The sequence below is a fragment of the Triturus cristatus genome, chromosome 11 (genome assembly GCF_964204655.1).
Source record: "Triturus cristatus chromosome 11, aTriCri1.1, whole genome shotgun sequence".
In the NCBI taxonomy this organism is placed as follows: domain Eukaryota; kingdom Metazoa; phylum Chordata; class Amphibia; order Caudata; family Salamandridae; genus Triturus; species Triturus cristatus.
Window position 1 is genome coordinate 1,109,089,965 of NC_140594.1, and position 15,324 is coordinate 1,109,105,288.

Sequence of the window (15,324 nt, forward strand, 5' to 3'; positions counted from 1 at the left end):
GTCCCATGAAGGATGTTGAGTGCTGCGGTGTTGGTGCTTGGATTGAACCCAACAAGCCTTGGCAATAGCAACCCACGCAGTAAGAGAAAAGATGCTTCGGTGCGGACCAGCAAGGTCCTGGGGACTCCCCAAGTGATGGAGAGTCAGAGCACATCTGGAACAACCAACTAAGCCCAATTAAAGTTAGAGTTGCCTTCACAGGGACTCACCAGTCGATGGACCAAGGATCGCGAAGGGGCCTTGAGAGGAATCACACAATACCAGCCCATGGAACACTATGTGAGTGTAGGCCAGTAATCTTCAATGGAGACACTGTTTGGGATGTGGACTACAAGTAGCCCAAAGCACAGCCTCAAGGACCGACGAGAAGCATATGCACTTGCAAATGTGAACGGTGTCCAGGGGCTCCGGTTCCATAGTCCCCATGAGGGCTACGGGTCTCAGCTTTGTTGGGAGCTTGGGTCAGCCTCTGGGAACCCACCTTCTGTGTTGCAAATTCTTCGGAGTCCTGCGGGAGTTTCGGAGATGCAAACTGGTCAGGTGCGTCTTAGGTGCCTGCCTTGCAGGGGAGTAATTCCTTTACTCCAAGGGAGATTCTTCATTCATCTAGCACCTTGTAGATCGTCGAAGTTCCAGGATTATGTATCAGAGTTTCGTCCAGGTAAATCTAAAGTCCTGTAGCCAGGGGTTCCTATCTTATACCCAAGGAAGGGGTGGGACAAACTCTAGGGACCCACCTATGGGAGGGTCAGGAAAGAGGGGTGGCTACACCCATTTCCTTTGTCCAGTTTCACGCCAGAGCAGGGGCTGGTAGCCCCTGCAACTGGTTTGAGCTGGACTATCCACAGGGACACCAAATGTGCCCCCAGTGCAGACATCAAAGCACTCTTGGAGTGCACCCACCCAGCCCCAATACACTAAAGTCTGTGTGGGAGGCGGTTACACCTACCTGTGACAGGAAACCTATTGTCCAGGCCTCCCCTGTCGGAGTTTTGTCCAGCAGCAGGAGGGCAGACCTGTGTCTGTGACTGGCAGCATCCATTTTGTGATGCCAGGGTCTGTTAAGCTGGTACCGGGTATACCGGTGCTGTCATGTTTCTCCCTCTAGTAGGGTGGAATCATACCTCCCACACCAGTTACTGGTGTGAGGGTATGATTCCAAGGTGTTTGACACAAAACACGACATGTTTCCATGCAGCCATTCCAAAGTTAGCATTTACTGCGAGGTTATAATGCACTTAAGAGTATATGGTTTGGCTGCATCACAAACAACCCAGGAATAAAGGTTCCGGAAGCTGCAGAGGGGCTCTGCTCATGCATGGGCACCCTCTCACATAAAACCCAGCACCCTGCCTTCAGGATTGTTAAGGCCTGCCATAGGGGTGACTGATAGGTTTACATGTGCAGTGATATGTAGAGATATAGGTAGCCTATATCTCAGTAAGGGGTGCATACACCAACTTACACAGGCTGCAGTAGCAGACCTGTGGTGTCATTTGGGAAGGCTTCCCAGGGGTGGCACAATACATGCTGCAGCTCCTGGTAGGCCACTGGGGTAACTATGCCCTGGGTACATAGTATACCATATACTGGGGACTTATAAGGGTACCCCTGAATCCAATCTGGAGTGTACCTAAAGTACTTGTAATCAATTTAAAGGGGAAAGCAGATAGGCTGGGGTCATGAATAGCAGGATTCCAGCCAAACTAAGTCGAAAACCAGCAAAACACCAGGAAAAAAGTCGGGGCAACCATGCAATCAGATTCCACCTTCCTACACATGTTGTAGTTAGTAAGGAGTACTATTCTAGTATTACTTAACATACTAAACAATGCAGTTTGTGAAAAAGGAAAAGTCACCTACCTGCTGGCAGCCGTCTCTCCTCCGTCTCTCCTCCGTCTTCTTCGGTCTACGCATGAAAGCACACAGACTCCCAGACTCCCCTAAGCCAATCATGATGCTGCTGTCATGCTGGAGTTACTATTACCAGCATGACAGCAGCGTTGTGATTGGTATGAGCGGCCTGTATCACCGCTCAGAAAGGGATTGGGAGTCTGGGACTGTTCACCACAGCCGGGTGGAGAAATGCTAAGTGCCCATGTCTGTTTGGCGGGTCCAAGATGGCCGGCCAGCCAAACCGCCGTGCTCACTTAGAGACTGCCCACCACTCCTCCCCCAGAATGCTTCTGCGAGTTCAACCCCTGCTGTTGACATCTGCTGTGATGGGCATAGCATAAATTTGAATCCCGTTTGGAGGTTGGTAAACTAAAAGAGCCATTCAGTGAAAAGTAGAAAGCAGGTCCTCTTTCTCGTTCGTTCATAAACTTTATTCGGTTAAAAAAAAGGATACAACCATAAAAGTGCATTGATAAAAACAAATACAAATGAATAAATTCTGACAATAAAAATCCCCAATCCATCGTCCCAATCTATGGATTATTTGGTACATAAAACGTAGTAGAGTATACACCGCAATCAAGAAACTCCTAAAAATTATATGTACAATTAATTTAAATGTGCTATGCGACAATTAATAATTTAAATATAATTAAAAATCAGGTAGATCAACAAACAATAAAAATGCACAATATTACAGCATCAACAATCACTAAGAATTTGTTTAATGACATCTGGGTGGGTTGTAAAACATGCTGTGACTTCATTCACTTGTGGCCCCAATAAATTGAGTGCTAGCATCAGCTTGTATTTAGGGCGCTCAGAAATGACGGGGAGCTGAGTAAAAAGAACATCTAAAAAACTATTTCTAATTTTATATGTACATCTATACAAACAGAACAGTATTTTTTGCCTTCTGGTTTATACTATTTGTAATAATATCGATATATTTTTGTTCTAACTTGTCGTGTCTTTTAAGTAATCTTGCAATATATATATATATATATATTTGCACCGCTGTTATCGAGGGGCAAGCAGCTGCGCCTGCCCGGCTGAAGCACCTGCCAGCCCAGAGGCAGAGCGCGTGAAACATGTCCACCGAGACCACATTAACCCAGGCCGGAAGAGCGGGATCCGGCCTCATTTCCTGTTTCCGGTCTCGCTGCTGCCTTTAGGAAGCCCGCATCAAATCACATTCTGCGTTCGAGCTGGCTCACGACATTAATTTAATTTTAACAAGACAGCAATTGGAAGAATGTAAACCATTTACCGCGAGCCTCTGCACCTGGTACATGTTGTTCAGAAGGAAAATAAAATAGTATTTTATTTACTTTTAATGTTCTGTGCTTCTCCCAGCGTGCCCGTGGCTCGCGTCTTTAATTGGACGGGTTCTCAGATTCGCCCTAAAGCCAGATGTACCTTCGCCTGGCTGCCTTCCAGAAGCTCGCTGTGACAGGGCAGTAGAATATGTTTTTACTCTAAAAAATATGACTTCGCATTCTGTCGTGAAGTGTTGCGGTGGCCCAGAGCAGAGCTGCACGCCTCTATTTTTGTACGTGAAGTGTCTCTGTCACTCGTTTCCTATTTTTCTCCTTTTCTCCCTCTCTCTCTTGGTGAAATTCTGGTGATGAAAATTAGGTTACTGAAAAATTAGTGCTGATGCCTGCACAGGCACAAAACTCTCTCTCTCTCTCTCTCTCTCTCTCTCTCTCTCTCTATCTACCTATCTATCTATTTCTTTCTAGGTTGGTAAAGAGCAAGTATCTATCTATCTAGCTAGCTATCTATATATCTAGCTAGTTATCTATCTATTTAGGTTGGTAAAGAGCAACTATCTATCTATCTATCTATCTATCTATCTATCTATCTATCTATCTATCTATCTATCTATCTATCTATCTATCTATCTATCTATCTATCTATCTATCTGGGTTGGTAAAGCGCAACTACTCCCACTTGAGGGTCTCAAGGCACTGGGGAAGGGGTGGGGTGCGGCTCCTTTATGTAATATGTTACTGTATGTTATAAACCATGCCTCACTGGCTGTCCATCTACCAGAGACAATCCTGTGGAACGGCAAAGGGCAAACCAATACTTAATGTAGATTGTTTGGACAAGGGCATTTGGCCAGAAGGCCTTCGGGGTTTCATCAACCCTTCGGTGGAAGTTGGGTCCAATGGATCAGTACACTATGCTTTCCAATAAACAGCTGCAACAGCTGGAGGTATGTCTTCCGCAGATGGGCCTGTACGGTTAAGGTTGCCACCGGCCAGTTTTCTACCGGCATCACCATTATTTTAATGTCCCTGCTGGTACAAAAATAAGCAAAAGCACCAAAATCTGGTCTTTTTAGGCCTTATTTGTACATATTTCAAATAGTAAACATAAATAGAAAACACTTTTAAATGTTTTCTAGAGCTACATTAACTATCCATGACTAATAATTAAAGTAAACACAGGCAGAAAAGTCATGTTACAAATGAATACTTACAATTTTGTTTAAAGTGTTAATTAGTATTGTGTATGGGCTTTTGCAGACTCTTAAAACAACAACAAATGGCCTCTATTTGTCACTTGGAGAGGTGGCAACCCTGGGCACAATGCTCTCTATGGTGTGACACAGATGTCGACTTCCAGATTTTTTGGGGTGTTGTGGGAAGAAGTGAGCCATAAGTCTTGACCTTTGACACCTTCGATATCATGGGAAGTGACCCCGCAGGCAGTGACACCTTATGTGTGACACAGAGGAAGACAAGGAACACATAGACAAAGGATAGACAAAGAGATGAAGAGATACACAACAGTTCACACAATAAGTCACTTCTGAGACAATGGCCCTAACTGTCCTGTAATCACGATTTGTGGCAAACTGTCATTTGTGACCACAACACAGGATGTCTCTATGGCTGCAGATCAGGGGAGCAAATTACACAAAATGTCATTTTACTCTCCTGGTAACCAAAAGAATCATACACAAATTGTGAGGAATTTCTCTTCCTTGGATGCGGAAAGTGTGTGTGATCAGGTTCACCTTCTAATTTGCGCATCCTTTGCCAAACGCAAATTTGACGTAATGTTTGCACCAGATATTTGCAGCCCAATTGTAATCAAAGCCAATGTCTGTGAAGCTCAGTCAGTGCTTTGCACATAAGAACAATGGTTAATTTGTGAAAAAACAAGTGCCGGGGCTCTCGTCAGGAGGCAGCTTCCACCAGCCCATTTCTCCTGTTAGCGCCGCCTAAGAGAGAACCAACTACTCTACAGATGGCGCGAGGATGAGGTATAATGCCCAGAGCCGCTGAAGATTTAGTGGTCACATTTATTATGGATTGATGGGCCAGATCTGCAGGTTATTGGAAAGATTGGAAACGTAAGGATTTTTCACACGTTTCTTCTCACCATCGCTCTCATGTTTAAGCTTCAGCATTTTCACTGAAGAGCGGGAGTTCACAGGGGCAACGAGGGAGTTTTTTTTTTAATAGGTGTATAGTTAGCAGGAAAACATCCTGGCTCTTTTAGCAAATGTCCACAATCCCCTCCGACTCTCATAGTCTCAGCCACACACTCTTAAATAGGTGTACTGATTTTTCAATAGCTGTCCTTAACACCGTTTCCGTTTCCTTTTGATGGAGAAATTTCTAATGTCACCCAAACCCAAGTCCTGCACACTGTGATGTAAATTACCAACACCGACACCAACCAAAGCGGCTCCGATTACGAGCCTCTTGTGGTGATTGAGAAAAATAAACATGGCCTGTTCCTAAGGCACACTTAGTGGACTTGCATCCCATATCACAATTTATTTTGAGTATAACTACTAAGAGACTCAAACGCAGCCTCTGTCAACCATCATCCAGATTTTACAAAGCACGCAGGGGCATATGTATCGACCTCTCCATTTGCGATTCTCAATTAGCGATTTTTTTGAGAATCGCTATTTGAGAATTGCAAAACGGGATGTATATAAAAATTCGCACAAATTTAGCGAATTCTTAAAATTCCTTAATTGCGATTAGCAAATTGCGAAATCGCAATTAAGGAATACCTTCCCATTCATTCCTATGGGCCAGGAGGCCCATAGGACCCCCTAGCTCTGGTCCTGAGGTTTCCCCTGGGACCCGGCAAGGGCATAACAGCATATTTTTTTTTAAATTGCCGCATAATCACATTGAAGTTGTGAATCCGTGGCAAAAAAAATACCAAGTGTGGGCTCTAGCGCTTCTTTGTAGATATGCCTCAGGTGGGCCAGGTCTCAGGGGGCTTATTTTTTGTTAAATAAGGGAAGGGGGGCTCACGAAGCCCTCTTCCCCATGGCTAAACTTGGCCTCGGGGACTGCCACCAACCAGGGACTGGGCTCTAGCGCTTCTTTGTAGATTTGCCTCGGGTGGGCCTGGTCCTGGGGGCTTTTTTGTTTTTTAAATAAGGAAAGGGGGGTTCCCAAAGCCTCCCTCTCCATGACTAAATTTGGCCCCGGGGACTACCACCACCCTGGGACTCGCCAAGTCTTTTTTCATATGGAGGAGGGTTGCGCGGCCCTCCTCCTGTGGCTCTAAGAGCCCCGGGTAACACCATGCCCCCCCAGGGCTTAGTAAAATAGAGGAGGGCCACGCGGCCCTCCCCCTGTTTCTCTAAGAGCCCTGGGGACCAACACCTCCCCAGGGTGTTTTAACCCCTTCGATGCTCATGACGGAGCGGTTCCGTCATGCGCATCGGTTGCGCTGTGCGCATGACGGAACCGCTCCGTCATGGCCCCGCCCGCTCAATAGAACCCTCAGCACAGCGCGGTAATCCGCACCGCGCTGGAGGGGTTAAGTACAAAGGAGGGAGCCACACAGACCCCCCCTCTATTGCTCCATTTGGCCCCAGGGACCACCACTTCTCCATGGCCATGTATATAGTAAGGGGAGGGGCCGCGCGTCCTCCCATGACATATACAGCCCTGGGGGCCACCACCTCCCTGGGGCGACCCGTGCATTGTAAAGAAGGGGGGCCACGCAGCTCCCCCTTCTGGAGCCATTTATTACCCTGGGACTGCCACCTCCCAGGCCCGGCTTCTGCTATGTCCAGAGGCGCCCACCCTCTGGAGATAGCTGGTTGCTATTGCTAGATGGGAACTGTGATAGCTCCTGCCAAGCAAAAGCAAACACTCAGCTTCAAGCAAGTGGGGTCCGGCAAACCACTTCCTCTTGCTGGAAGTATAGTTTTCATCTCTTTTCCTGCCCGTAGGCATGCGGGCAGGGAAAGAGGTGAAAGAACTGTTTTTGCACACAGGGAGCGGCATTTCCAGCAGTTTCCTGCGTACATGAGCAATTCTGGCTTCCACAGGTTGTGGGGAGCCGGCTGGGACCGCAGGGGCCTTAAGGATCCCCCTGCGGTCCCCAACATGCACACTGGGTGCCCTGGGAGGAACCAGGGCATCTGAAGGGTGGGGTCCCCGGGACCGATATTAGCCCATTTGAGGGGTCTTGTGGTCCCCCTCCCCCATTGAATTCTGGCCGAGCCCTGGGCCCCCCTCCACATTTTACTTAGTAGTATGCAAAGGTCTTCCTGCCTTTTCCCACATTGATGGGCAGCTTAACCCTAAGTCCCCGAACAGGCGGCTCCTCCGCTAAGGCGGAGGCGCATCGCCCCACTATTAAAAAATAAAAATAAAACGATAATAACGATGATTATTATAATTTTATTTTTCCTATTGGAATCAGTGGCAGGCAAGAGCAGGGAGAGGAATGGTTTTCACTTCGTAAGTGCACATGACTATTTGGCTGGCCCTCTGGGCCGGCCAAACAGTCATGCACACTTTCAATCTTCCCCACCAGGCTGCATTACACAGCCTGATAAAGGACATGCAAAGCCTCCCAGTCCCTGTCTGAGTGCTGAATTGCGGTGCTCAGAACAATCACAACGCTTCTTTGCAGCATTGTGATTGGCCCAGGAAAGTCTGGGAGCCTAGGTGCTTCATGCTAGCAGCCGGGGCTAGAGACCGAAGAAGTAAGAGAACGGAGGAGAGGAAACTCTTTTATAGTTTTTTTGCTCTTGGTCCACACACCGCCCTCCCACCCCCGACCGGTAGCAGCCGCTGTCTCCAAGCGCGTTTCCAGCCGATTTTGGTGAGATGTTATTGATTCAAAGGAATACGAGGACATCTCCACCAAATAAAGCACTTATTTCATTTAGCCAAGATGATGTACCTTTTGTTTGGTTGGAATTTACCTCTTTGTAGTCTTGCTGTCTTCTCTTGACGAGGATTCACATTATCGCAGATTTATGGATGAAGATTCTTGAGGAACAATCACATTTTCGAAATTACATGCACACAAGGGCACTGGAGACATTACCCCATGGTCCTTTACGCAGCTGTAGTGCAGAATATGCAAAAGGTGTTTACCTAGGTAGCATTTACTTATTAACTAGATGAAAGTACTCCTGTTGGGTTTACGTTTTCAGCAAAATTGGGGACTCTTCTGGGAAAAAATGAGGTTCCAGTCTGGCTCTGGTGCATTTCACAGAAATTAAACCTCAGTGGGAAGCACTTACAAATATAAACATAGCAGGTGCCCCAGTTGAAGCTCCACTTCAGTAAAGCACAAATGTGCATAACTTCTTGGGCTAGGCGAAGGCAAATCAAATGTGTTTCCTCTTGTATTCCACATTGAAAAATAATCTGAAATCCTTAATGGAGACAAATGCATCGTTGATCTAATGGAGCGCTATCTGATCTGTAGTGACTGTGACAAGTGGTTTCTTTCTTGTCTCCTGGAGAGAGCAGAGTCCATGGTTCTCGCTTTTAAATACCCTGAGTATGCAAATCTCCAAAATCCAAAGTGCCACTCACAAACTCACTCACAGACACACACAGGCTCTCATACACCCATTCACACACCCACATAGCCACTCACAAACCCAGTCACAGATCCACACAGGCACTCACAGGCACACACACACACTTTCTAACCCATAGCGCCACTCACAAACCCAGTCACAGACCCACAAAGGTACTCTCACACCCACTCACAGAACCACACAGGCACTCACACACCTACTCACAGTCCCAAACAGACACTCACACACCTACTAACAGACCCATAGCACCACTCACTCACACACTGTCTCACAGACACACACAGGCACTCACACACCCACTCACATACCCACAGAGCCACTCACACATCCACTTATAGACCCATAGCACCACTCACAGACCTAGTCACAGACCCACACAAGCACTCACATTCCCACTCACAGACTCACACAGACACTCATACACCCACTCACAGACCCACACGGGCACTCGCACACTTACTCACAGACCCATGCAGCCACTCATACACCCACTCACAGACCTATATGACAACTCACACACCTATTCACAAAGTTTACAGGTTACAGTTAGGAAATACAATTTAAATAACTGTAGAAATTCACTGAAAAAAACAAAGGCTACAGGGACGTTATAGTTAGAAAATATCATTTAAAAAAAACCTTACAAATTCACTGACAAACCAAAGATTACAGGGACATTATAGTTAGGAAATGGAATTTAAAAAACATAGACATTCACTGCAAAAAAATAAAGGTAGCAGGGGTGCTATAGTTAGGCTCAGATTTCATTCATACAAAACCATTGAAGCAGTTATTGTTACCTGAGCTAACTATAATTTACGCCACTGCAATGCACTGCTTATGACCTCACATATTACATCACTCATAACATGGTCATTGACATCACAGATGACATCTCAAATGACATCACTGATGACATCATCCACAGAAATACTCACATACCCACTCACACCCCATACAATCTCTCATACACCCGCACAACCACTCATATTCCCATTCACAGACCCATACAAGTACTAACACAACTACTTACTCATCTGTAGAGCCACTCACACACCCACTTACACACCCATAGAGCCACTCACACAGCCACACCCTCACCCATACTGCATGTCATACCCTCACTTATTCTCTCATACAGCCACTGACAAGGCCACTCACACACCCATACACTCACTCACTCACCAACACAGCCGTTCACAAACCTAGTCATACAGACTTAGACACTGAGTCACTTAGTCATATAGATACTAACACGTACTCACTCACCGATACAGCAACTGACCCAAATGCACACTCACCCATACAGCCACTCTCACACCCTCTCATTCATTCATACAGAGACTCACACAGCCTCTCAATCACACGTACAGCCACTTAGACACCCAGTTTCTCATCCATAGAGCCACCGACACATCCATTCACTTACTCATAGAGCTACTTACACAACCACTCATCCACCCATACAAGCACTGAGAGCCACTCACTCACCCATACAGCCACTCACACACCCACTCACTCAGAAATATAGCTACTCACACAGTCACTCACTCAACCATACAGCCACCCACAAACCCACTCACCAATTCAGCTACTCACACAGCCGCTTATTCACCCATACAGCCACTCACACGCCCAGTCACACATCCAAACAGTCACTCAGACAACCACTCACAAAAGGATTCACAGAGTCACACAGCCACTCACATAATATATGCTAGAAATTGTATCACTCATTAGTAGAACAACAGTACATATATAGGGGTTACCCTGATACTAGGTGGAGTTCCTAAGCCAGGGACTACAGGACAATTGTATTTAGAGAATGCTTAGGCAACTATATATAGGAATGTTATATTTATAATAGGGGCCCCAAATTTTGGATACCATAACCAAGCAATAAGGATGAAATTTAGAATATTTATTGTATCAAAAATAGAAAAAAAAGCATGAATACATACATATCTATCAATATATGATGTGTAGTTCAGTTGAATAAAAAATATATTTGATCATTATTATATAATAAACCAACTCTTTTATTCATTCATCCGTCCTTATTCATCCTTTATTATATTAGTTTCCTTTGTTCAATATTTCATTATTACACCTTAATTTTGATCAGTTCTTATTTTGATGTATTAACATTTCATAGTTTGAGTCTCACATAGAGAACATATATTTATATTGTTCATAAGATGACAGTATATTTCACTATAATGAGTTTTCACATGTTCTTTTTTATTATTCAGTAAAGTTATATCTCAAACGGTGAGGACTGTAATATGGAAAGAATCCTATAAAAACATATACGCACAGTTGGAACGTGACATACAAACTACATTCAGAGTTGCTATTGAAATATTTTTGAGGGTTTGGATACCGTTACCCAGTTTTTTTGTTACTTTGTTGTATGTGTTTTTGTAGGATTCTTTCCATATTACATGGTTTCCTGATGAAGGCTGGGTAGCCGAAACGCGTAGGAGATGGGAACATAAGCCATGATGGATAAGAAATATTAATTCATACAGTCCTCACAATTTGAGATATAACTTCACTGAATAATGTAAAAGAACACGTAAAAAACTCATTATAGTGAAATATACTGTCATCTTATGAACAATATAAGAATATGTTCTTTATGTGAGACTCAAACTATGTGTTGTTCTTTGATATGGTGTTCTTCACTGAATGTAACCGAACCATATTCTGCTCTACTACTGAGTTGGAACATTATGTTTTCAGTCACTGAGCCTTTTATTGTATTTATGTGTGTGTGGGTTAAGGAGGAAGGTTATGTTTCGGGAAGCTGCATGGACCGTTCCATGCAGACCTCCCAAGCAAGGGGTGTTTGAAAGAATCCCCTGCTACGTCGGACCATGATGGAATGGCCATGACATAACGGGAAGATGGGGAGAAGATGTGGCCTAAAGGCTGGGGCGGTCGACCTCAAATCCGGGGAGGACGCGCTACATCCTGTGATTCTGGGCAAATCACTTAATATCCCCCTGCCACAACAACAATGAATGTGTCCTCATGGAACGCAACCGGTGCTCGTGTAAAGCGCGCTGATACTTGACACCTTCGGGTCAAGTTCGCGCTATATAAAACTCCGTAAAAAAAAAAAATCCCAAGAGCCCGCATCTTGAGGCAGAAAACTTAATGATTAATGATGGCGTGGTCTGCATTATTTACGGCTAAATAATAGACCTATATACTCCACAAGTCCCGGTGGTTAATCGCACCCATTTCTGTGTAAAAAACTGGGCAAAGTAGGTACTTTCGCAGAAGGCCCGGAGTCCAGTCCCGGGGGTCGTCTGTGGCGCATGTCACAACTGGGGGCGCGCCAGGACACTTGAGAGTTGCTCTGCCCGGGTCGCCTGACAGGCTTTTACTTGATTCGTTTTTAATACGCTCGCCCATGTGTTTACATATTACATAGATTCGCACAATAAAAAACAACGACGCGCTTGTCAAGGCCAGGTGTATCGGCGAATGGAATACTTAACAGCTGAGGCCAGCACACGATTCATTTTACAGCATTATCTTGGTGAAAAAAAACTCGATTTAATAGGTATTCCAGCTCGTGAACTAGATGTTAGAGGTATTCCAGCTCGTGAAATAGATTCTATAGGTTTTCCAGCTCGTAAACTAGATTCTATAGGTATTCCAGCTCGTGAAATACTCCCCCAGCCCAAGACTTTACGGCAGTTTCAGGGTAGCTGTAAATGGTGTGCGGGAGGGGCCTGGCGAGTGTCCTCACACCGCTGCTGCTGGGCGTCCGATCCGGCTGCGGATAAGGTCGTCAAAAGTGGACGAGGCCTGACGTCAGAGCCTGCCCCTCGGGCCCCTTCCGTCAGCTGTTGGCTCCCCCCGGGCCTCTGGTGCCTTTTGCTGCTGCTTACAGGGCGGTGCTGGCTGCAGCGCTCTTTAGCAGCCCTGCTGCATTTGTCCCTTCACCAGCGCGTGCCACGTGAGCTGTGCACGCGAGGAGGCTGCAAGACAAGTGGAGAGCACAGACGAAGAAATGAGAGAAAATGTAGAAGAGGCAGAGGAAGTAAGTGACAAAAAAAGGAAAGAAGAGAAAGTGCCAGAAAAGGGAGAAAAATATACGAGGTAAGGAAACGGCACGTGAGCTGTGCACGCGAGGAGGCGGAAAGACAAGCGGGGAACACAGACTTAGAAATGAGAGAAAATATTGAAGAGGCAGGGGAAGTAAGTGGCAAAAAAGGAGAAGTAAAGTGCCAGGAAAGGGAGAAAAATGGACAAGGTGAGGAAAAGTAATCACAGGAAACTGCCGGAAAGAAACACACCGGGCAAGCCTTGATAAAGCCAATCGTTCTCGCCTAAAAGACCTATTGGCTTTGGCAATGATTTTTAGACATGCTGTACTGCAGCATGGGTGGAAATCATAGTAAAAAACTAAAAAAAAACTAAATGACATCTCGTCATTTTGTAGGCACGTGCCAAAATTGGTGCAGGCTCCTACTAAATGAGGTAAGCATTTTTTGTAGTTTTTTTTACCTGTTCGAAGTGGATTAGTAAATAAAAAGCTGCGCTAAATGCTCTTTTGTGATATAGTGCTAAGGCCCTTTTTGAGGGAGTGAGTTGGGCGCACGTGGGTGACGAGGCAACACGCAGGGGAGGGAGGGCCATAGAGAAAGATGCAGGTGATGTAGAGAAGGACAAGCGAGAGACAACTGGGGAAGCAAACGGATTCTTCCTCTGCTTAAAAAAAACCCAACCTTGGTGCTGGCGACCCTAATAACTATACACCCATTACTCGATTATCATATCCGGCCAAAATGGTCGCAAAAGCTGTTAATCGGGAATTGACGACTTTTACAGATAATAACAAGATCCTGGATGCAACGCAGTTCGGATTCCGCAGTCACCACAGCACCGAGCTAGCACACATCACAGCTATGGAAGAAAACGCACAGACAATAGATTGTGGGGGAAATGTGGCCCTGATCTTATTAGATCTTTTGGCCGCGTTTGACACAGTTAATCATACTCTCCTAATCAACCAACTCGAATCCATTGGCATTAAAGACAATGTACTCAAATTTATCACTAACTTCTCAGCCGATCAAATCCAAACAGTTTCCCTTGGGGACTTTACTTCAGCAGCCTTCTCACTACCTTGCAGAACGGCAACAGAAGGTGGGCGGTTGGAGAGGAAGCATGCGCTCTTGTAGAGTGCTCAAACAAAAAGGAAAGTAGCACCTGAAAGGGAGCAGTAGAAGGACACGATTCATGGCTCCCTGTTTCAAGGGAGAGACAAACACCAGAAGAAGAAGTAAAGCGTTCAGTCGCTGACAAATAAGAAGCAAGCAAATGAGATTGATAGTAAGGCCAACCAATGGCAAGCAATGGGAGGGGTCTAAACCCACTCTAAGCTAACAATGAGTTTCGCAACAGACAGCATAGTCACTGTCTCAGGCGAGACCTAAAAAGTGGACAAGAAATGAAACTGTCAAATTAAAGGAAGACACTAAAAACTGCAGAAACAAAGGTTGAGACTTGAAAGGTGATAATGAATGTAGAACAAGGGCAGGAAATGGATACATGGAGAAAAATATTGTGGAAAAGGATTAAGATAATTCTTCAATAAATTGAAAATGAAAGGAAAATCCATGAAAAAAGAGGCGTAAGACAATAAGACAAAAATAAACCAGAGCTTAGAAATAGAACAGATATGGAGTAAAAAATGAAATAGAAGAACAGACCTAAAAAGAAAACACCAGAAAACTGAAGAGGCAGTGCATTCGGTAGATTAACATGAGTGAGATGGGCCATGTTACTTTTTGCCGTTCTCGGTGTAATGTGCAGGCCACTGGCTCCATTCCTCGTGAGACAGTTCACTGGGACACATAGTCACTGCAGAGATCTTCGGGTGGCCTGCAGGTCCCATGTTATAATCTAACCCATTCAGAAAACTCAGTGGGTGAAGGCTCCTGCTGCAGGAATTTACTTCAGGTTGCCGACTTGAATATGTCAGTGAGTTACTTGCATTTCTTGCAGACATTTGTTGGTGAACTGAATGTCAAAGATTCCTGCCCTGGTGAGCCAGCTCTTTTATAGCAATGCACTGATAATGCAATCTTGCTATCAAAAGAGCTCTATAGTTAGAAAGAAGAGCAATAGAAAATACTGTAGCATTACTCTATCAGTGTGGAATTTATGCTACATAGTGAAAATCAAGCAAGGCCTGCATTGCTGCAGCATTGCAGCCCGGACAAACGGGTACATTACTGGATAATTGTAGCGACTGGGCCCTATGACAAGAAGGCCTGGGCGGAGTTTGTGGAGTTCTGCTACGATGAACTCCGCAAAGTGACCCAAAAACTCAGCTGTGCTATGCGGAGTGCCGCAAGCAGTGGAGTGCGTTACGTTGCGCTGTTTGCGCTTATTTTTAGCGCTCGGTGTTTGTCCCATGCCGTAAAATTAGCGCGAAGGGCACCATGCGTGGCGCAAGAGGGCGCTGCTTCTTTCTACCACTCGAGTAGATGTTCTTCTCGAGCAGCAGCTTCCTCAACAGGATCGGAAGGTTTCTCAATGCGAGCGGCAGCGGCCCTCCGCGA

General features: G+C 45.5%; 1 protein-coding gene across 2 annotated transcripts in view; it reads left to right on the forward strand.

The window, feature by feature from the left end:
• Window positions 1-15,324, forward strand: part of ECE2 (endothelin converting enzyme 2) — a 246,486-nt gene that overhangs the window by 47,957 nt on the left and 183,205 nt on the right. Inside the window, exon 1 of one of the 2 annotated variants that reach the window (XM_085635581.1) lies at window positions 12,613-12,794. The exons of the other annotated variant lie outside the window; for it this stretch is intronic. Within the exon in view, the coding sequence (XP_085491707.1) occupies window positions 12,765-12,794 (30 nt within the window). The 5' untranslated portion in view covers window positions 12,613-12,764. Of the gene's footprint in view, window positions 1-12,612; window positions 12,795-15,324 lie in introns of those variants that run through there. 2 annotated transcript variants of the gene reach the window in all.